General features: G+C 53.4%; 1 protein-coding gene across 6 annotated transcripts in view; it reads right to left on the reverse strand.

Moving 5' to 3' along the window:
- Positions 1-427: 427 nt before the first annotated feature.
- ANKRD11 (ankyrin repeat domain containing 11) overlaps positions 428-20,384 on the reverse strand; it is a 131,444-nt gene continuing 111,487 nt past the window's right edge. For all 6 annotated transcript variants that reach the window (XM_053952403.1, XM_053952405.1, XM_053952404.1 and 3 more), the window contains 9 exons: positions 15,938-16,108; positions 14,635-14,838; positions 12,457-12,599; positions 11,629-11,776; positions 4,143-10,873; positions 3,269-3,367; positions 3,034-3,177; positions 1,992-2,084; positions 428-1,680 (listed from right to left, as the gene is read on the reverse strand). In XM_053952403.1, coding sequence (XP_053808378.1) covers positions 1,495-1,680; positions 1,992-2,084; positions 3,034-3,177; positions 3,269-3,367; positions 4,143-10,873; positions 11,629-11,776; positions 12,457-12,599; positions 14,635-14,838; positions 15,938-16,108 — 7,919 coding nt within the window. In that variant the 3' untranslated portion in view covers positions 428-1,494. The remainder of the gene's footprint in view (positions 1,681-1,991; positions 2,085-3,033; positions 3,178-3,268; positions 3,368-4,142; positions 10,874-11,628; positions 11,777-12,456; positions 12,600-14,634; positions 14,839-15,937; positions 16,109-20,384) is intronic.

Raw genomic sequence — 20,384 nt, forward strand, 5'->3', positions numbered from 1 at the left:
GCAGCCATCAGGAAAGGCTGGGCAGCAGGAGGAAGGCAGGCACAGAGGTCCTGGGAAGGCACTGGCATCTGCCTCCAGCTGCATCCCTGAGCTGCTGAGTGAGGACTGAGTTTGCCTGGATCCACCCATCCCTGTCCAGACTCTGCAACCCCAAAACAGCATCTCCTGCTCAGTCACTCTGGGGGCAGTGAATTCACCAACACAGGGGGGTCCCCTCTCCTCACGACCCACCCCTCTTCTCACAACCCACTCCCACTGCACACAGAGAGGCATGGAAGAGAGAATGATGTTTAAAATCATAGAATAGTTTGGGTTGGAAGGGACCTTAAAGCTCATCTTGTTCCATCCCCTGCCATGGGCAGCTGATCTGAGCAACCTTTTCCTTGACAGGGAAACTGCTGCCCAGGGTGAACTATAAATACAAAGATAATTTTAATTAATTTATTTATTTCTTTACACATAACTGAAAGTGATGTTACAGTACATAAGTTATTTACAACTGTGCAGTAATGTGTTGCAAAATAAATTATCTAGAAGGCAGCAAAAGTACATTGTTAATGTATATAAAAACTGTACAGCATTTATGGGATACAATTTTTCTTTATATGAGTATTGGCTCTGTAGTGTTTTCAAGTTATGTTCTCAGAAAGAGAAACGAAATGCCCAAGATTAAAGGAAAAAATATATAAACCACGTGGATTTTACTCCATTAAAAACACAGTTGGCAAAGTCCTTTCTCTGCGTCGCCGTCTCCCCGGCCGTGCCGCCCCGGCGGCTCCTCTGCCCGTCCCCAGCGGCTGCTGCGGGGCCACCGGCACATCCCGGAGCTGTCCCCGCTCCGGAGCCGCCGCTGCCCAACTTGGACACTGTCCTTTTTGTTTCTAATTGGGGTTTTTTTTTGTGATTTTTTTTTTTTTTTTGTAGTATTTTTTTGTTTCTTTGTTTTTTTTTTTTTTTTTAGACATACCCATGATGGAACGAGAAACTCAAACACCACCCCCCCCTCCCCTCCCCCCATGGTTTCCTACTGCAGCTTCTCCGAGAGGAGATCCGCGCCCGGTGGAAAACAGAGAGCTGGAAATCACGGTGTTCACAAGTACATGGTTCACGTGGTTGCTGGCCCCGCTCAGCAGCTTCTGCAACACACACACACGGTGTCCTTGGCCTCGTCCCTCCGCGCCTCGGCCAGTCCCGGGGCCGCTGAGCGCCCGCTGCCCGCGCTGCCCGGAGCCTCCCCGCCGCGGGCGCCGGCGGGAAGGAGCTGTGCCCGGCCCGCTGCCCCGCGGAGCCGCGTCAGTCCGGAAGCGAGGGACACGTCGTGAAGAAAGTGCAATTATTTTTCTTATTGTTTTGTTTTCTGCCGATAGCTGCTTCCTCCTCCTCTGACCAGGGATTCATCAGCAAGCGGTTAAGGGTGAATGTGAGCTCGACCGCCCGACCTCGGAGCGCTCCCGTCCTTGCCAGTGTTCAGAGATGTCTCCTGGGTTGGAACTGTCATGCCGGCAAGAGCACAAAGTCATCGTTCACGTCGACCATTGGCACATAGAACGAGGGCACCTCGTTCACGCAGAGGGATTTGTGCCCCGCGGGGTCCAGCTCCTGCACCTTCAGCTGCCACTCCATCCTCTGCACCGCGTTCAGGGCAGCTGCTTCGTGTTGCTGTCGCATGAGCAGGCATGTCTGGATTGGGAAACAACAACGGGATGTGAGGGCTGAGTGGCAGGCAGAGGCAGGGGACATGCAGCCACTGACACCTGGATTTGAAATCTCTGCTGAGCCCAGCTCCAGCAGGAGCCGAGGCAAACCCCAGAGTTGGGGTTTGAAAGGCTTGTCAGCACTCCAGAGCATCCACTCCCATGCAACACTGCCCTGACAATCTCCGGACACCCACTCTGTGCTGGAAACCACTGAGGCAGTTCCCAGGCTCCAGCCACAGGCAGATCCCTCCTGGAATGCCCCTGCCTGGAGCACGGGGCTCCCACAGCTCTCACCTTCATCCGGTCGTACTTGTCATCCACGTCCTGCAGCCAGGAAATGAACTGTCGCGCGTTGAAGCGGTCTCTGACCGATTTGTTTTCGTCTCCCTAAGGACAGGACAGCAAAGGGAGGGATTAGTTTTGTACTTTAAGCAGTCACAGGCCATATTCAAGCCCCTCCTGGGGTGCACACTCCTCAGAACCGTGTTGCCTGCAGGGAGGGAGGATGGACATCACTGCTGCCAGCTGCTCCTGCAGCCCTTTCCAGGGATTCAGCCTCAGGAGGGGATGCACCCATGTGCACATACTCCCTGTTTCTCCTTGCTCTGCAGGGAATCTGTCCAGGTCAGCCCATCACAGCTCCTGCACCTCTCTGACTCCTTCAACGGACGCCAGGAAAGCAGCAGCACAGACACTTGGCTGGGAAATGCCGACGGATAAATCAGAGCTCCTGGATCAATACACAGCTCGCTAATAAATCCCAGGATGCTGTCCCTGCCCAGGATCCCTCCTGCAATGCAGCAGTGGAATGTTTCTCTTCCCTTCCTTCCACAGGAAGAGACACCCCAGAGTGTAAAGGAAACCTTTCCAGTGTGCAGATGATCCTGACCAAGAAGGATGGAGGGACCCAAGACTCATTGATAAAGCTGAGCCATCTCTGCTTCTGTAACAGACATGAACCCCCTGTATCCCACATTCAATTAGACAATTAGACAAATGATGTTCCAAGTCACAGAATAATCTGGATTGGAAGGGACCTTAAAGGCCTCATTCCACTATCCCAGGTTGCTCAAAACGCATCCAACCAGATCTTGGACACTTCCAGGGATCCAGGGCCAGCCACAGCTGCTCTGGGCACCAATTCCTTCCCAATATCCCATCTAACCCTGTCCTCTGGGGGAGGTGACATCTTGCACCTGTGTGCCATGGTGGGAGACCTGAGCAAGGAGAGCATTAGTAACTCCTGCCTCCATGCTTCCCTCCATCCCTCCAGAAAAGCCCTCAGGGTCTTGCAGAGGCCCTGAGGCCCTTCCTCACCAGTGAGCCAGGCACTGACCTGATTTTCCAGAGGCATGTTGTACACCTCGGAGTCCAGCAGCATGGTGCAGGCACTGAAGGGCACGGCCTGGTTGGCAATGGTCCTCGCTGCCCGGCAGTGCACCCTCAGGATCTCCTGCTCGCAGGAGACGATGAGCTTCTCCTGAGGAAGAGCAGAGCAGTGAGCGTGGCAGCCTCAGCCTCGCCAGCAGGGGAAATTCGGGGCCTGCTCCCCAGCTGGAGTGTCCCCTTACCCGCTCTATGCTGTGCTGCAGCCGCAGCTTGCCCCGCACGGCCTCCTGCTGCTTGAAGAGCTCCTTGAGCGGCTCCGCGAGCGACGGCGGCGGCGCGATCTGCGGGCACAGGCAGGGGGTGAGAGCAGCACCTCTGTGGGGCACAGCCCGGGGGCTGCCTGCCCCCCAAAATGTGTGCTGGCCACAGAGGGGGCAGGGACATCCCGTGGGGTGCCTGTGGAGAAGCTCTGCCAAGGACAAGGTCCTGCCAGTGCTCAGACTCGGTGAGGGTGAGGACTTGGCAAGAACAACCAGAGCCCGAGCCGCCCTCGTGCTGCAGGGCAGGGTGTGCAGCTAGGAATGGAGCCTGGTCACACTGACCCTTCTCCTCCAGCCTGGAGCCCAGATTTATCACCTGCAGCACCAAGTTTATTGATGTGTTTGTATTAGCGAGGCTGCTCCTGCAGCACAGCAGTGAAATGCTGATCCCAGTGCCAAGTCAAAGAGCAGAGCTTGAGAAAATGATGGCAGGAGTTAAGAGCCATCTTTTTCCCATGTTCCAGGATCATTATCCTGTACTACACTGCTGTAAGAGCAGTTTTACCTTCCAGCCTCAAATCCAGTGGATTCTTACAAACTTTGCTCTAAAGCCTGACCAACCCTCAGGTCCCTCAGCACAGCCCAAGGTCTTCTCTGCAAAAATGCAGCAACTCAAGGGCTGCATTTACCACACAGCCAGGCACTTACCCAGGCTCAGGTTTGCTGTCAGATTCTAAAGGCAGGTTGGGGCACGTTGGCATTGCAAGGTGGTGACAGGGCATGGGGACAACTTAGATGTGTCTGTAACAGTGAGGGGGGGGACAATTCCTGAGGCTAAAGAGAGAAGGTGACTCACCACTGGAATATGGAGCTTGCTTAGGGGTTTGCCATCCAACAGGTAGGAGCCTGTGTAGGTGACATACTCGGCGTAGCACTGCGGAGCTTGGGGAGTGATGTAGCACAGGATTTTCCGCTTCTCCTCAATCTTCTTCCTGATCTGGAGGTACTCGAAGTAGGGGTTGGACCTGTCGCTGTGGTAAGGTTCGATGTCGTCCAGTTTGATGGCATCGACGATAGCTGCCAGTGTCTGCTGGATCATCTCCCTCGTCTGCTGGGTGGACGTGTTGATCTGCTGCTGCAGCTGCTGGTTGGAGCGCTGGAAGCGGCGCTTCCGCGGGTGCTGAGCCTGGGAATCGTCCTCCTCCGTGATGCGGCCTTTGGCACGCGTGACGGGCGCAGAGACGGGAGGAAATTCCTTCTCGGATGCGGCGGCGTTCTGCTTGTTTTGGTTGGCGAGCATCTGAGCCCGGTTCCTGGTAATCCGCTGAGGAATCTCTTCTATTTTGGGTGGTTTGGGAGCTTCTGCTACCGGTTTTTGTACTGGTTCCACAATTTCTGCTTGAGCACTGCCGGGAGGCGCGTCCGCCTGGGATGGCGGGGCCTGGCTCCCACCACGGGCCGCGGCACCGTCCTGTGGAACGCCGGCCTCGGAGCTGGCCACGGGCACAGGACAGGGCTGGGAGCTGCCCTCTGCCACCCCAGCAGCTGATGACAGCTCCTCGTGCACGGCCTCCACCTCTTTGCTCTCTGCCTGCGCGGGCTCGGACGGGGTCTGCTGGAACACCTGCGCTTCCGAGTCCTCTGCTGCCTTCTCCTCAGCTGCGTTCAGCGCTTCCGAGGCGGCTTCTTGTGTGGCCACTTCTGGTTTCTGCTCCTCTGCTGGTGGCTCTGTGTCCGTGGGCAGGGTGGCCGCTGCCTGGCTGGCCGGCGGCTCCTCCGGCTCGCCGGACGCTATCGCGGACGCGGCGGCTTTGATGATCCCGGTGCTCGGTTCTGGAGCTGCTGCTGGGCTTTCCTCCACCGCTTCTGCCTCGGTCATCTCCGTCTCTGCAACGTCCTTAGGCTGGAGTGGCAGCTCTGGGAGCGAGAAGGGGCCAAGGTCCAATTCATCCTCGGTGTTGGTGAAGGGGTCGGGCCACGTCACCGCCTCCTCCGCGTTCGCAGGTGCTGCGTTGCTGCTTTCCAAATAGTTGTTTTCTGGTGCAGCAACGACTTCGGCCTGAGGTTCTGCTGGCACACACGGGGGCTCTGGAGGGATCTCCGGTGCTTCTTCTGGAAGAGGCTTGCAGTTGTTGAAGAAGGTGTCTAACCTAGTAGGGGACATGTACGGAGCCTGCTCTTCAGCATTTGCAATTTCTCCTGGAACTGCTTCCTCAGCATCCTCCTTGACTTCCTCCAGCCTCGGTTCAGACACTGACAGAGGGTATGAGATGGGAGAAACGGGGTAGGAAGTCTCTGTGGGAATGAAGGCTACTGGCGCGGGATGAATCGGCTCTAGGGAACAGAGTGGAGGTTTAGGGGACTCGGAGAACCTCTGGGGAGATTTCATCAGAAGCTCCGAGCCCATGGACCAGGTGACAGAGTGCTCTGCGGGGTTGCCCATGAGGCTGGGAGGAATGGCGGCGTCCGGGTTTCGGGAAGGAGGGTTATCCCAGTCTATGTTGTTTTGTTCAGGCATTCCCGAACTAAAATGGTTTTCTTCGATGGGTGGTAGGTAGGTGGATTCTGGTGGCATGATGGAGGCAGTGGCTTGCTGCTCCTCTGTGGTATCCAAGGGCATGCCGATGTCGGGGGGAAGAGCACTTTCCACTGAAGGAGCCAGCAACTCATCCCTGTGCGAAGGGGAGGATTTTGCTTGTAAACCAGAAAAGACACTTTCGGGAGACTGGGCGACCCCGCTGACAGCTCCCGGCGTGCAGTGCAAAGCTTCCACTTTGGGTGAGGAAACTCCATAATCCGGGGAGTAATACCCAGGAGACAAACACTGGAACTTCTCAGCAGGAACAGAGGGAAGGGGAACTTTCTCCTCCATTAAATGCTGCACAGGAGAGTCATAATTTGATGTTGCCGGGACACTTTGCTGTCTGAAAAACTTATCTCCAACGCTGAATTCCTCTTCGGGCGCCCTCCTGATATCCACTGAGATGGAACGGTAGAGGTTTGAGGAGGGTATGGTGCGAGTCGGGGTCTGACTGGGGTTCTCGGGGAGCCCGCTGGAAACGTTGGTGTATCTGTCGAAGAAGGAAGGGGAGCAGGCGTTCATGGACATGGTGGAGATGGGCAGCGAGTGCTGAGAGTCCGCGCACTCAAACATCAGGTCCGTGTAGTCCTCGTTGCTGCACGATGGAGTCCTGGGCGTCTGCATCACCTCCTCGTAGCTCGGGCAGGACACGACGGATGCCGGGGTCGGGACGCCCGTGGGCCGGTTCTGATCTGGCCTGGGAGATGCTGGGAGGATCTCCTTCAGCTGAGGACCCGTGATCCAGTCCTTGGAGTCTGTCCCCACAGCAGGCTGTGCCTTGTTTTCCGGTGACAGAATAGGAGTCAGGGGACCCAACTCTTTGAGTTTCTTGTCCTTGAGCTGCGTGTCCAGTGTTAGTGGCTTCTTGGTTGGCAGATCCAGGCTCCTCTTGCGCACATCCTCCGAGCTTTTAAGTTTGTCCTTTAACTTGGGGTCTCCGGACCTGTGCCGCATTTTCTCCATTTGTTTCATTCTCTCCTTGTGCCTTTTGTGGCGTTCCTCGATCTCCAGGTCTTTCTGGCTCAGCATCCTCTCAAAGCTGGTCATCATCAAATCACCATCTCCCAGAAGTTTCTCCCTTGGCCTGGCATCCTTCTTGCCGCTGTCTTTGGAAAGGGTTATTTTTTCATTCCCATTGCTTATTTTTATGGACTCTGATTTGTCTTTGTCTTGATTCTCCTTCAGCTTCTCCTTCAGTTTGGTTTCACTGAATTTGAGGTTGTCCTCCTTGGATTTATCTTTAAAGGTGGTAACTTGAGGCCCATCCTTATCTTTGAGTGTTGACTTTGGCTCATCTTTGTGATGTTTAAAGAAACCATCTGTGTGTTTGTCCCTGTGTTTTTCCTTTTCCTCCTTCCATTTTTCCTTGTGTTTATCCCGCTTCTTTTTCTCTTTAGCTGTGCTGATGGTGCTGGAACTGTAAGTCTTTTCTTTCTCCGCCTTCTTTGAAAGCTCTCTTTCAGAATCATTTTTATCCTTCTTTTCAGAAAATAAGTAATCAATGCTCTTCTCTGGCTCCTCATCAGCGTCTGCCTTCATGTTGTAGGAAGAGCCAAAAGCCTCCCCATCCACAGAGAAATCCTTTTCATAATGAGTGGAATCCTTCCTGCTGCTGGAGTCCTTGAATTCTTCTGATTTTTCCTTTTTCTCTGTCTTCTCTTTTTTTGCTTTTTCCTTCTCGTGACTTTTCTTTGAGGAAGATGAGGAATGTCGGTGCCTCTCCTTCTCCTTGAGCTTGTCCTGAAGGCAGGGTAAAGGGAGAGAGTCCTTAAACTTTTCTTCAGCGGCATCAGTGAGAGAGAGGTTAGAAGACTCAAAGAGGCTGGTGAGTCCTGGCTCTTGCCCTCTGTCCGTGAAGCTGTCAGAGGAGATCTCGCTGATTTTGTCATTGGAGTCATCCCTGTAGTCATTCAGAGCCTCCTCCTCCAGTTTCTCCAGCAGGCTTTTCTCCGACTCCCCTCCTTTTGAAGACTTCTTCTCTTTGGAATGCTCCTTGTCCGGCTTCTCCTTATGCTTGCTTTTCACCTTGTCATCACTGGTGTGTTTCTTCTCAACCTTTTCTGGGAGCTTTTGCTTGTTTTTCTTCTCCTGAGTGGAATCTATGGACATTCTTTCCTTCCTGTCCTTATACTTCTCACTGGAGTCTTTATCTTTCTTCTCTTTGTGTTTCTCAAAGGAACTCTTCTCCTTCTTCTCCTTTCCCCCTTCCGATGTTCCTTTGTCCTTTTTCTTCTCCTTGGACTCCTTATCCTTCTGCTTCTCCGAGTGCTGCCGCTCGGACGAGTACTTGCGGTGCTTGTCGGGGTAGAGCTCCTTCTCGGCCGCCGCGCCGTCGTCCTTGTCCTGCAGGCTGTCCAGGCGATGCATCTCGCTGCCGGCCGAGTCGCCGACCTTGAACCCGCTCAGGCTGTAATCGTCCCTCTCGTCCTCGCTCTCATCCGTGAAGATGTCAGCGATGCTGTACCAGCTCTTCTCCTTGCCTTTCTTCTCATCCTTCTTCTCGGAGAAATCGTCTCTGTCTGTGGAGAAGTTTTTCTCTTTCTTCTCCTTCACCTGGTCGAAGGAACTCTTCCTCTCCTTGTCTTTGCTGTGAAGATCCTTGTATTTCTCCTTGGTTTCTTTCTTCTCTTTAAAACTCTTCTCTAGTTCTTTGTCCTTCAGGATTTTCTCTGGAGCGGCTTTTTCGTTTTTCTCCTTGTCGCCTTCTTTGGATTTTTCCTTGTATTTTTCTGGCTTCACCTTTTCTTTTTTTTCTTTATCAGGAGCATCTTTCTTCTCCTTTTCCTTCCCAGAATGGTGCCTCTCCCAACTCTCCAGGGTTTTGCCACTGAACTCAGGGTCAGACTTGTCCTTGAAGAATGTTTCACAGCCGTACTCCTTGAAGTCATCTCGATAGGGTTCCTCCTGCTTCGTCTTGGGATCTTTTCTCTCTTTAGAGCCGTCAGAGGAATCTTTTCTGTCTTTGTTGGTTTCACCTGTATCTTTTTCTTTCCTCTCCTTGCCAGTCTCCACAGAATCCTTCCTTTTCTTATCCTTTTCAGGTAAATAACTGGGAGTAACTTTGTGTCTGTCTGTTTGGTCCTTTTTCTTCTCAGAGCTTTTCTCCACATAATCCCTCTCCTTCTTCTTTAGGAAAGTGTCCTTTTCATTCCGCTTCTCGTTGTATTCCTTCTTCTCTTTCATTTTATTTTCCTTTTTCTTGTCTTTAATTTCCTCTTTCACAGGTTCTATGATTAGCTTTGCCACGGTGTCATTTTTAATCTCCCTGAAATCTGTTATTGGAGAATCCCAGCTGTCCTCACCCTTGAAATCGAAGGATGAATCAGAGGACAAGTCTGAAAACCACCTCTCCTGCTGATCGTCCGAAAGGCTGAACTTTGTGTCCTCGCTTTCGGCAAATTGAGTTTTGTTATTAAACTCATCAAACCCGGACTCGTCCCTGTAAAGTTTTTCTTTTTTGCATTTTTCCTTCTCTTCCTTGAAGGATTTTTCTTTCTCTAGTTTAGAAACCTTCTCCTCCTTCAGCTCATTCTTCTTCTCAGATTTGGACTGCTTGTCCTTTGACTTCTTCTTTCTCTCCTCCTTGTGTATTCTCGGCTTCTCCTCCTTGGGAGATTTCTCCTTGACAGGTTTTTCTTTTTCTGATTTACTCAATCCTTCTCTGAAGGATTTGCTCAGGTCTTTACTGCCATCTTTGATTTTTCTTAATGATTTCTCCTCTTTTGAGGATTTTCCAGTCTCATCTTTAAACAACCACTCCTTCTCCTCTGCTTTACCTTTGGGGAGCTTTTCCTCCTTCTTACCATGTTCCCGATCGTGCTTTAACACTTTCAACTTGTTTTCGACTGGATTTTCTGTCTCTACTATCAAGCCTTTCTCAGGCTTTTGTTTAGAGTCCTCAAACTCAAAAGAAAATGTTTTGATTATTTTAATGTCTTGGCTGATGGGACACTGTCCTTTCTCCTTGTTTTTATGTTTGTGTTTTGTTTTATGCTTTTTAACAACCTTCCCCTCCTTGTCCAGCTTTGGAATTGCTCCATCCACATTGCTATGGAATGAATTCTTTTTCTCAGAAACAGTGTTGTGGGGGGTGTTTTTCTTTTTGTGCTCTGGTTTCTTCCTGACTGGCTTTAGTGACTCTAAGCTCGAGTCCTCGGACGAGTAGTCTGACTCGCTCGTCAGCCTCGTCCTGGTGGAGTCCGATAGGGAACTGACGTCTGACCAAGCTGGAGAGGATATGGTTTTCCAATTGTCCGTCCTCCAGTGCTTGGAGTGCTGTTCTGTAAGACTGGGATTATGTTTCTGGGATGCTAAACTCCCATGTGAAGAGGTCGATGAGGCAGACAGAGAGTTAAACAAGGAGGATTCCTTTAGCACTAGCCTTGAGTCCTTTACACAGCTAGAGCTCTGTAGAGAGTCTCTATCATCCTCCTCACTCTCCACGTTTTCACTCTCTGATTCAGAGGAACAAAACTTGTCATTTTTTTTGCCAAACCGAACCTCTTTGCTTTTTGACTCCTTCTTCCGCTTCTTTTTTACTTTGCTTTTCTCCTTGGGTGCCTTGGCGCTGGCGGGCTCCCGAATTTTGCTGCTGGGCAATATGGAGTGGGTGGAGAGGCGCAGCTTCTCCCCCGCGCCCACGGCCACGCTGGTCTCCTCCTCGTCCGAGCTGTCCGACAGGATGCGGTGGGCAGCTTTCTTTGGTGTAATTGTGTTATTTTTAGTATAAGTTTTCACTTCCATTTTGGGTATGGAAATGAAACTGTTTGCTTTAGTCTCTTTCCTGTAATCCTTTTTCAGCAAATGTTTGTCATCGACCGGTGGGACCCGGTCCTGCTCATCGTCCTCATCAAATTCATACTCATCCTTCACCGGGGTGATGGTTTTGGGGGGCTCCTGGGCCTTGGGCTTGTGCTTCAAACCCTTCTCAAACTCTGAGTCTGTGTTATTGCCATCAACGGAGCTGGAGGGAGCGAAGGAAGGGGCGTCCTCCTCTTCTGAGGTCTCTGCAGAGAGAGAAGAACAGCGTGGTGAGGACTGCCAAGGGTTCTGGGGAGGGAACATCACTGGTCTCCTGCACACACCAACCCCTGCAAACAGCCCTGATGCCCTTTGGCCTCACCCAGCCTTTGCAAGTTGGCAGCCAACAGCTTGGAATGCCAGCTTGTGAGATCTTTTTGGAAGGAAACTCCTCCAGCTCCAACCTGCAAGGGGTGTTCCTCAAAATAACATCCTGGGTGTATCACGAGAACTTTGGAACAGGGTTATGACTGCACACAGTGTAGGTGAAGGCTCCCCAAAAGATTGAAAACTCTAATTTGCACTAATTAAAACCTTCAGAGTGTCCCACAATGGTGGCACTGGAGGAGAAGGCTCTAGCAGGGACAGCCTGGAAGCAGAAATTGAAACACCAGTGCTGGGACAGCTGAACGACAGGAACACAGGACGGGCACGCAAACCTCCTCCTCTCCACTGGAATTACCCACCTTCCAAAGGTAAGACATAATTTACCTGCAACTGGCTTCCAATCCTACATCCCAACTGCACCAGGGAAGCAATCTCAATGCTGGCTTCCAGGGCAAACAGCCCCCCAAGCTAAAGCTGGTGGTTATGTTGTCTGAATTTGGCTACAGGAGCTACAGGCGGGCTCCTGACCATGGCAGCATCTGACAAGAGTCTAACTTCACTGTCCTCTTAAGGTCTCTGTGTTAGTTGCAGGCCACAGCTGTCACTGCCACGGCCACAGAAAGGCCAGTCTCACCTGTGGAGCTCTCTTCGCTGGAGGGGTACGTGGTCTTCCCCAGGAGCAGGTTCACCATGGTGGGAGAATTCGCTACTTTCAAAGGTGTCTCGCCCTTCCTGTTGCTTTGATGAGGATTCCCTCCATAATGCAACAACAATTTCACCACCTGAAAAGAGAAACTGAGGCTTGAAGATGCTCATGATGTTTTGATTCCAGGGTTTTTTTGCATAATTTTCACACATAACTAAAAAAAATAGTGTCTTCAGGACATGCCTTGTGGTTCTAACCTAAGAGAGAAACCCCAGCAACATTCCCAGGGAAGTGGTGGAATCATCATCCCTGGAAGTGTTTAAAAAAACATTTAGGGACAGGGTTTAGTGGTGCACTGGCAGCAGCAGGTTAATGGCTGGGCTCGATGACTGGGGAGGTCTTTTCCAACCTTAATGATCCTGTGATTCTAAGAACCAACCTGGGCAGGAAAGAAGGGGAAAGAACAAGGCACAAAATCATGCTCCTGTCCCAGTTCCAGAAGAATGAACCATCCCCCTGTGCAGGGCAGCACCAACTAAAACACTCAACAGGGAATAATCAGGGAATCATTTAGATTTAATTTAGATTTGAAGAGACCTTCAAGCCCATCCCATGCCACCAAGGTCAGGGACACCTTCCACTAACCCAGGCTGCTCCAAACCCTGTCCAGCCTGGCCTTGAACACAAACTCCTGCCCACTCCATGGGAAATGAGACAAAAATACCCAGAATCTCTGTGTTTTCACAGTGGGCTGCTCGAAGCACAAGTTTCCAGGAGAGTCATTTAAAGCAGGGCAGTGAATGCCAGCACCCCGACCTTGAAGTGGCCGTTGTTGGCCGCGTCGTGCAGGGGGGTGTCATCGTCCAGCCCCTTGGTGTTGACCTCGGCGCCCGCCGCCAGCAGCTGCTTGGCCACGTCGTAGTAGCCCCGGTTGCAGGCCTCGTGCAGCGCCGTCCAGCCTGCAAGGACAGGGACACTCAGGACACGGCACCGCCCTCGCAGTGGCACTGAGACACAGGGAAAGCCTGCAGGGTCAGCAGGGTCAGGGCTGCGTTGCTCTGGTGGCCGAGCGTTTGCCCGGATCCCTGCGGCACAGCGGGAAGGAAGCTGCAGCCCTGCCCTGCTACTCCTGCCAGGCAGTCACAGCATCAATCCCACTTCTCTCCCTGGTCATACCATGTGCTACAGTCAGAGCATCTGCCAGACCTGACACACAGGCCCTGGAAATGGAAAGTTTTATATGGGAAATAAGGAGAATTGCTGATGTCATGTGAAAGGCAGGTCTTAAATCCATTCCCATTTATACCACCATGAAATGGTTTGGGTTGGAAGGGACCTCCAAGTTCATATATTCCCACCCCCAGCCATGGGCAGGGATTCCTTCCACTATCCCAGGTTGCTCCAAGTCCCCTCCAATCTGGCCTTCAACCCTTCCAGCAATGGGGCAGCCACAGCTTCTCTGAGCACCCTGTGCCAGGGCCTCACCACCCTCACAGGGAAGAATTTCTTCCTAATATCCCATCTAACCCTGCCCTGTGTCAGCTTAAGGCCATTCCCTCTTGTTCTGCCACTCCATGGTCCTGTGAAACGTCCCTCTCCAGCCTTCTCTTAAGCTCTTTTAGGTTTGTCTTTAGGTTCCAAACCCTCTGTAAGGAAAACTCTGGTGCCCAGACCAGTTCTAGCTCAGAACTGCAGACAGGGCTCGAGACAGCCCCCACACAGATTTTCTGTGTGCTCTCCAAACACAGGAACACCAGCCTGGGCTCGGGGGGCAACCAAACAGCAGCATCTCCACAGTCATGGTGGCTCCAGCTCTCAACAAATCTCCAAAGAGCACAGAACAAAATATTTTATCGTGTTCCAACAGACTATTTTTAAGCAGAGCCTGTTTTGAAGTTTCCCAGCACGACTGCTCCGGTGTTTTGCTGATAGCGCCGTGGGAGCGCGTTCCGTTACCTTCACTTGGAGCCTTTGGAGGGGGCACCTGTGCCCGGAATTAATCACAACTGATACTTCAGTCTGGCACTGGGATTAATCACACGGGTGGAGGAACAGCCATATCTATTTATAGTCCCAAAATCACGCGAAGAGAACAGCAAAGAGCAAAGTCAAGCTCTTGGACGTGCTGGAGAAAGGCTGACCCAGCCCCACTGAATGGCACCTTCATCACCCCTTCACCAGCATCCTGTGGCTGCCTTCTCCCTGCAGGACTCAGGGCTGTTCCCATCTCATCCCACCAGCCTAAGCAGGAGCCTGGCAGCACTGCTGAGGAGGAGGAGAAGGAGGAGGAGGAGGACGAGGTAATACTCCTGAGCTGAGGGTCAGCATGGTTAACAACTCCTCCAACTTGGGAGCCTAACCTTGCCCTTCACATTCCCTCCCCAGCAGCAGCACCCCCACGTTAAGTCCTTAAAAACAACTCCCAGAAATTCACAGGCATCAGCCCCCCAACTCCAGAGCGCTGACTTCACAAACCCACTCTCAGCAGTATTTCCGTGCACGTAATTCCTTCTCTTTTAAGTAAAAATAGAGCTAAACCAGCCCACCTCCCTTTGCAAATCACCCTCCAGACTTCCAACACGGCACCCCCATGGAAGAGCAGAAGGAAATGGTCCAGAGAGGCCTGGTCAGTTTTGGTGTGTGGAGCCACAACAGCTCCAGGGATTCTCAGGATCCTGCCCAGCCCAGCTTCACCTCAAGCAGACTGCACAGCCTGGGAATTCTGAATTTTGCTCCCAAACTTCAACAAAAAAACTGATGCTTTTGGGGATTTTTTATGTGTCTTTTTGTTGTTATTTGGTTTTTTTTTGTTGTTGTTGTTTTTTAAGGGCAGAAGTACGTTTTCCTCTTCAAAGAGCAAAATCACAATTTTTGGCGTATCCCCTCTTTCCAAGGCGCAACGTTAGAAACAAACTACTTTTTCTGGTGGGAGTCGTTCTTGGAGGTGGAACATACAACCAGGTGGGAAGCAAGCTGGGATTCCTGGGCTGTTACCTGCAAAGTCCTTCACATTGACATCTGCACCCTCGATGATGAGCTCCTTGATGCGCCGGGCGTCCCCGCGGATGGCAGCGCGATGCAGCCGAGTCTCTCCTCGCTCGTTTCTCTTATTCACTTTATCTTTGGTTTTGGAGGCAGAGTTGGGAGTTCCCTTCTGACAAACTGTAGACTGAGAGGGATGCTTTGGTGTTGTGTCAACTGCAGGGAGGAGAGAAACAGCGTCAGGGACTGCCATTCCATGGAATTCCTAAGCCCTTAGAGGGAGCTCGTGCATCACGTTTCGCCCCGGCTCTTCCCAAAATATTCACCACAAGGCAGCAAGAGGCAACCCAAGCTCTGGAGTGGATGTGAACAGAGCAGCCTGTGTGTCCCACGGAGATGGGAATTGTGAGCTGCCAGACCCACTGGAGAGCTGCAATCCTGGCAAACTCTGTGGGCAATCCCGTGATCTGGGAGCAGACAATGCAGCTCCTCACCCTCAAACCTCAATTCCCCAGGGAAGTGGCCTTTTACCAAGCACATGTGAGGCCTGATGGCCTTGGGAGGAGATTGCATTTCCTGGGAGAACACTGGAATGCTCTGCAGCTTGTTTCCTTTTAGTTTTCCCAAATAACAGCAGCATAAGCAGTGAGATTGGTGTTTTTTTGGCTAAAAGCTGCAGTGTTGTGTGTAGGATGTGGATGTGACCACATGGGATAGCACTCCAAAAACGGTGGGGGGGGGGACACGTTCGCAGCAGATAAAAATGACTAGAACACAAAATCCGTGGTAAACACATTCCAGCTGCTCCACACCTCAAATTACAGCTGTGGTGGTTACACATCTTATCCCCATCCAAGAGAAGAAATATTAAAAACCTACAGAGGATGATATTTTGTCTTTATTCGCAATCCTCCTCTACTGAGAGAGGCTGAGAGGCCAGTGGGAAACGCAGAGCTGAGGTGTAGGAGGCTCCCATGGAACCAAAGCTCCAGCCGAGCAGCCGGGGCGGGCTGGGTGGTGGCCTGGACTGGCCCGAGGGACACTGGAAAAAGGCAGGGCAGCCAGAGCCACGTGCAGATCCCAGTGACACCATACCTGGAGTCACCTGCAGAGCCCTGCGGGAGGAGTGAGACCCCACACAGCAGCAAAGCAGCCCCCCTGCACCATGCCAGGGGTGGCAGCTCAGTCCTGCTGCCAGACCTGAACCTCTGGTGACCTCGGGAACCGGGAATTCCAGATGTTTGGGAGCCTCTCACTGCAGCTCTCGCCTGAATTCAGGGAATTCAGAACAAATTCCCCCCCCCCCCAGTCTCACCTGGGCTGTTTGCAGACTCTTCTGCTGTCATCTGCATGAGGAGAGCGACTTGCTGGCGCTCGGAGAGCGGGTACCCTGCCCGGATCCCCGAGAGGCCCATGCCGAAGAGCAGGCCAGGCTTCCTGGTGGCGGGCTCCTTTTTAATCCTCTTCCGCTCGGGACCCTGCTTCTCTGTGGGACAAGGACACAGGGACACAAGCCATCAGTGTCACTGGAGCCCAAAGCCATGCTCCCGTCCGAGCGTGGGACCGACAGATCCGAAAAGCTTGTGCTGAGGGGTGGATCCCTGTGGTGAGGAATGGATCCCTGTGCTGAGGGGGGATCCCTGTGCTGAGTGATGGATGGATCCCTGTGCTGAGGGGGGATCCCTGTGGTGAGGAATGGATCCCTGTGCTGAGGGGTGGATCCCTGTGCTGAGGGGGGATCCCTGTGCTGAGGGGGGATCCCTGTGGTGAGGAATGGATCCCTGTGCTGAGGGGGGATCCCTGGGCTGAGGGAAGGATCCCTGTGCTGAGTGATGGATGGATCCCTGTGCTGAGGGATGGATCCCTGTGGTGATGGATGGATCCCTGTGCTGAGGGATGGGTCCCTGTGCTGAGGGATGGGTCCCTGTGCTGAGGGATGGGTCCCTGTGGTGATGGATGGATCCCTGTGCTGAGGGATGGGTCCCTGTGCTGAGGGATGGGTCCCTGTGGTGAGTGATGGGTCCCTGTGGTGAGGGATGGGTCCCTGTGCTGAGGGATGGGTCCCTGTGGTGATGGATGGATCCCTGTGCTGAGGGAGGGATCCCTGTGCTGAGGGATGGGTCCCTGTGGTGATGGATGGATCCCTGTGCTGAGGGAGGGATCCCTGTGCTGAGGGATGGGTCCCTGTGGTGAGGGATGGGTCCCTGTGCTGAGGGATGGGTCCCTGTGGTGATGGATGGATCCCTGTGCTGAGGGATGGGTCCCTGTGGTGAGTGATGGATCCCTGTGGTGATGGATGGATCCCTGTGCTGAGGGATGGGTCCCTGTGCTGAGGGATGGGTCCCTGTGGTGAGGGATGGGTCCCTGTGCTGAGGGATGGGTCCCTGTGGTGATGGATGGATCCCTGTGCTGAGGGAGGGATCCCTGTGCTGAGGGATGGGTCCCTGTGGTGAGTGATGGATCCCTGTGGTGATGGAGGGATCCCTGTGCTGAGGGAGGGATCCCTCTGCTGAGGGATGGATCCCTGCAGTGGGAGCCCTGGCACCTGGAGCAGCCACCCAGGCTCACAGCACTGAGGGTGCAGCCAGGACACGCCTGACTCCTGCTCCTCCAACAGCCTCCCATTCTCCTCCACCACCAAAGAGCAGCAGAGGAAAGAGGGAGCAGCCCCTTTGAGGGGCCACAGCCACTGCTGCACCTCCCATCCTGCTTTAGGAGCCTCCATCCCATGCCAGGGTGCCTGGAGGAGCCTGCTCAGACTGACACCATCACAGCATGGACCCAGCTGGAGGCACTGAACAGCATCAACAAGGAGAGCAGAAAGATACAGGCTGACACCTCAGAAATGTGGCCATCACACCCATCTCATCATCATCACCACCATCAAAGCAAGGAGGCTGCAGCCAAAGAGGTGTGGGGAGTACCAGGCTGGTCCTCTCCTCCCAAAGTGGCTGCTCCCACCTGGCCCAGAACACCCAGCTGCCCTCAGGTCTTCTACAACCTCTAAAAAAACAAACACGGGGAGGGAAGGGGAGGAAGAAACCCCAAAAGTGCCTGGCTTGTCATCCCAAATCCAGCCTGATACTTGGTCTTCTAAATCATTCAGCTGCAAAGGCAGCTCCTGCTGAGAGACCAAGAGCAACCACCCCCAAACCACAGTCACACAAGGACGGAATGGTTGGGTGGGAAGGAACCTTGAACCTCATCCAGTCCCACCCCTGCCATGGGCAGGGACACCTTCCACTAGCCCAGGGTGCTCCAAGCCCTGTCCAACCTGGCCTTGGAGCTTGCCAACCCTCCAACCCTGCCTTCCAAGGCAGGAACGAGGCAGCCACAGCTGCTCTGGGCAACCTGAAGGTGCCTCAGTACCTCCACCTTAATAAAAACCAACAATCCTGCAGCCTCTCCCCCAGCCCTGCTCAGCCCCCTCTGTCACGCTCGGTGTGGGTGACGGGCACGCTGCCAGCGGCACGGAGCCTGTGGTGTCTCCACACAAAGACCACCAAGGGACAGGGTCACACACGGCCACCAGACTGTGCACCACAGCACAGGTTTCCTCCTTCACCCACCCAACTGCAGCCGAGGAAAGGTCTCTGGCAGACGAGGGCAGCAGCGAGTGGGGATGCTCCGCTCCTGCCGCTCGCAGCTCCGCAGCTGAGGCACAGCCAGCTCCAGAAAACCTCTTCTGGGCACAGAGCTGCCAACCTCTGCTGCTCAGGGCCCACCTGGAGCAGGTGATTTTCATCCACCCCTGCTCCTGGGATCCTGTACATTTAAGAAATAATGACTATTCCAGGGAACCTCTCAACCAGAGAGCTTGGTCACCCCTCTTCAAAGCCTTCTGCTCATTGCCCAGAGAAGCTGTGGCTGCCCCATCCCTGGAAGTGTCCAAGGCCAGGCTGGACAGGGCTTGGAGCCTGCAGAAGGGGTCCCTGCCCCTGGCAGGGTGGGATAAGATCTGTCTTAAGGTCCTTCCCAACCCAACCCATTCCATAATTCTATGAAATGCAAGCCCTGGAAACAAGTCTGCATTGAAGGCGAATCCCAGTCTACTCTGAAACCACATTTTGGTCATCCTGGCAGCTGTAACAGAGCTGGAAGATGAAATCAGATCCTAGGACAGTTTTTAATGGCTTAAAATAAAATTAAATCCAGTGTGCTTACGGGAAGACAACTTTGCCAGGATGGCTCCAGAAGCCATGCTGCTGTGCTGTGTGTCCTGCCAGGGGACACAGGGACACCTGATCCACGTGTGCAGCACCTCCCTGCTCCTCCTGAGACTCTCCAAGCTGCTTAAACCCTGCTCAGCCAGGCCTGGCTTCCCCCAGCCTTGGTCACATCCATCCATGCCCCAAAGCCAGGCATGAAGATGCTTGAGGGGTCACATCTTGGCTGGTGCCACCAAGCAGAGTCCCTGAAGAACACAATGCCCAGGGCTGCTCCACACGTACAGAGCCACAATTAGAATGGGAACATTTTCATTAATATCCCTTGGCTGCTGCTGCAGGTTGCCAGCACGAGCCTGGGATTTGCAAAAATTTATTATCAAGTTCAACCGAAACCCCCCTAAACTCCTATTCATTCTGCAGTTGCAGAAATTTCCTCCTCCACAGAACATTTAACATTACAAAGCATGTGATCAACAAGATAAAAATAAATTGGAGAGCGGCTGCCGCGCTCTCGCTCGCTATGGGGAGGCAGCCGAGGACTCGGGCTCGTGCTTCCCTGTGGGAAGGGTTCAAGGCCAGCTGGATGGGACCTGGAGCAACCTGGTGTGACACCCTACCCTAAAGGTCCAGTGGAGGGTGTACCTGCTCATGGCAGGGGGTGGAGATGAGCTTTAAGCCCCCTTCCAATCCAAACCATCCCATGATTCTGTGATTCTATGGCTCCAGTGCTGGCACCCTGGTGTGGCACAATCCTCAGGCAAGGTGGAGGGACCGCATAAACAAGATCCTTAATTGGGTCTGAAACATTAGCAGAGGATGGAGACAGAGCTGCTCCCATCATCCACTTCCCATCCTGAGCCTCAGCAGGGTGAGAGCCCTGCCTGACACTGGGCTGGCTCTCCCAGCCCTGGCTGGTCCCAGGCTCACAGAGCTGCACGTGTGTTATTGCAGCCCAGAGGGTTTTGCTCAGAATCAGATTTGCAGCAGATTTAAAGTTGTCCCTGCACAGAGATCTCAGCTCACTGGCTCCTGCAGGCTGCTCCCGTGCCTCCAAATGACTGCGCCTCTGGAACATCTTGCAGCAACACGGAGCGATTGGAGAGAAACTCTCCCAGTGTTACCCACCTCGGCTGACAGAGAAAAAGCTTATTTGACACTAAAGCCCCTTCAGCAAGCACAAACCCCAGAGACACGGGGGGTGTGCGGGCAGGGAGCCCTCAGTGCCGGCAGCGGCGGCGGCTGCACCGTGCACACAGATCCCAGTGGGAGGGAGACCATGGCAGCCCACGGATGCTCCGTGAGCCCGGGATGAGCCACACCTCCATGCAGCTATTTTTAAAGCAGCTTGTTTGCTGCTGCTTGCTTCAGCCCTTCTGCAAACCTCCCGAGCACCAGCCCTGGTTTAATTCGGGGATCCTGCTCGGCTCTTCCCTCGCGCTGACGCCAGCAGGAACCGCGTGCGCAGGCTTAAAGGGGAAAGCAGGAGCTGAGCCGGGAACTGCTCCTGCCTTTCATCACACGGAGCCCGAGAGGCTGCGAAGGCTGAGCAGGAGCAGACTCCCAGGACAAAGGGGTTTGAGCATCAGCTTGAGG

This window comes from Vidua chalybeata, chromosome 11 (genome assembly GCF_026979565.1).
Source record: "Vidua chalybeata isolate OUT-0048 chromosome 11, bVidCha1 merged haplotype, whole genome shotgun sequence".
Classification (NCBI taxonomy): Eukaryota; Metazoa; Chordata; class Aves; order Passeriformes; family Viduidae; genus Vidua; species Vidua chalybeata.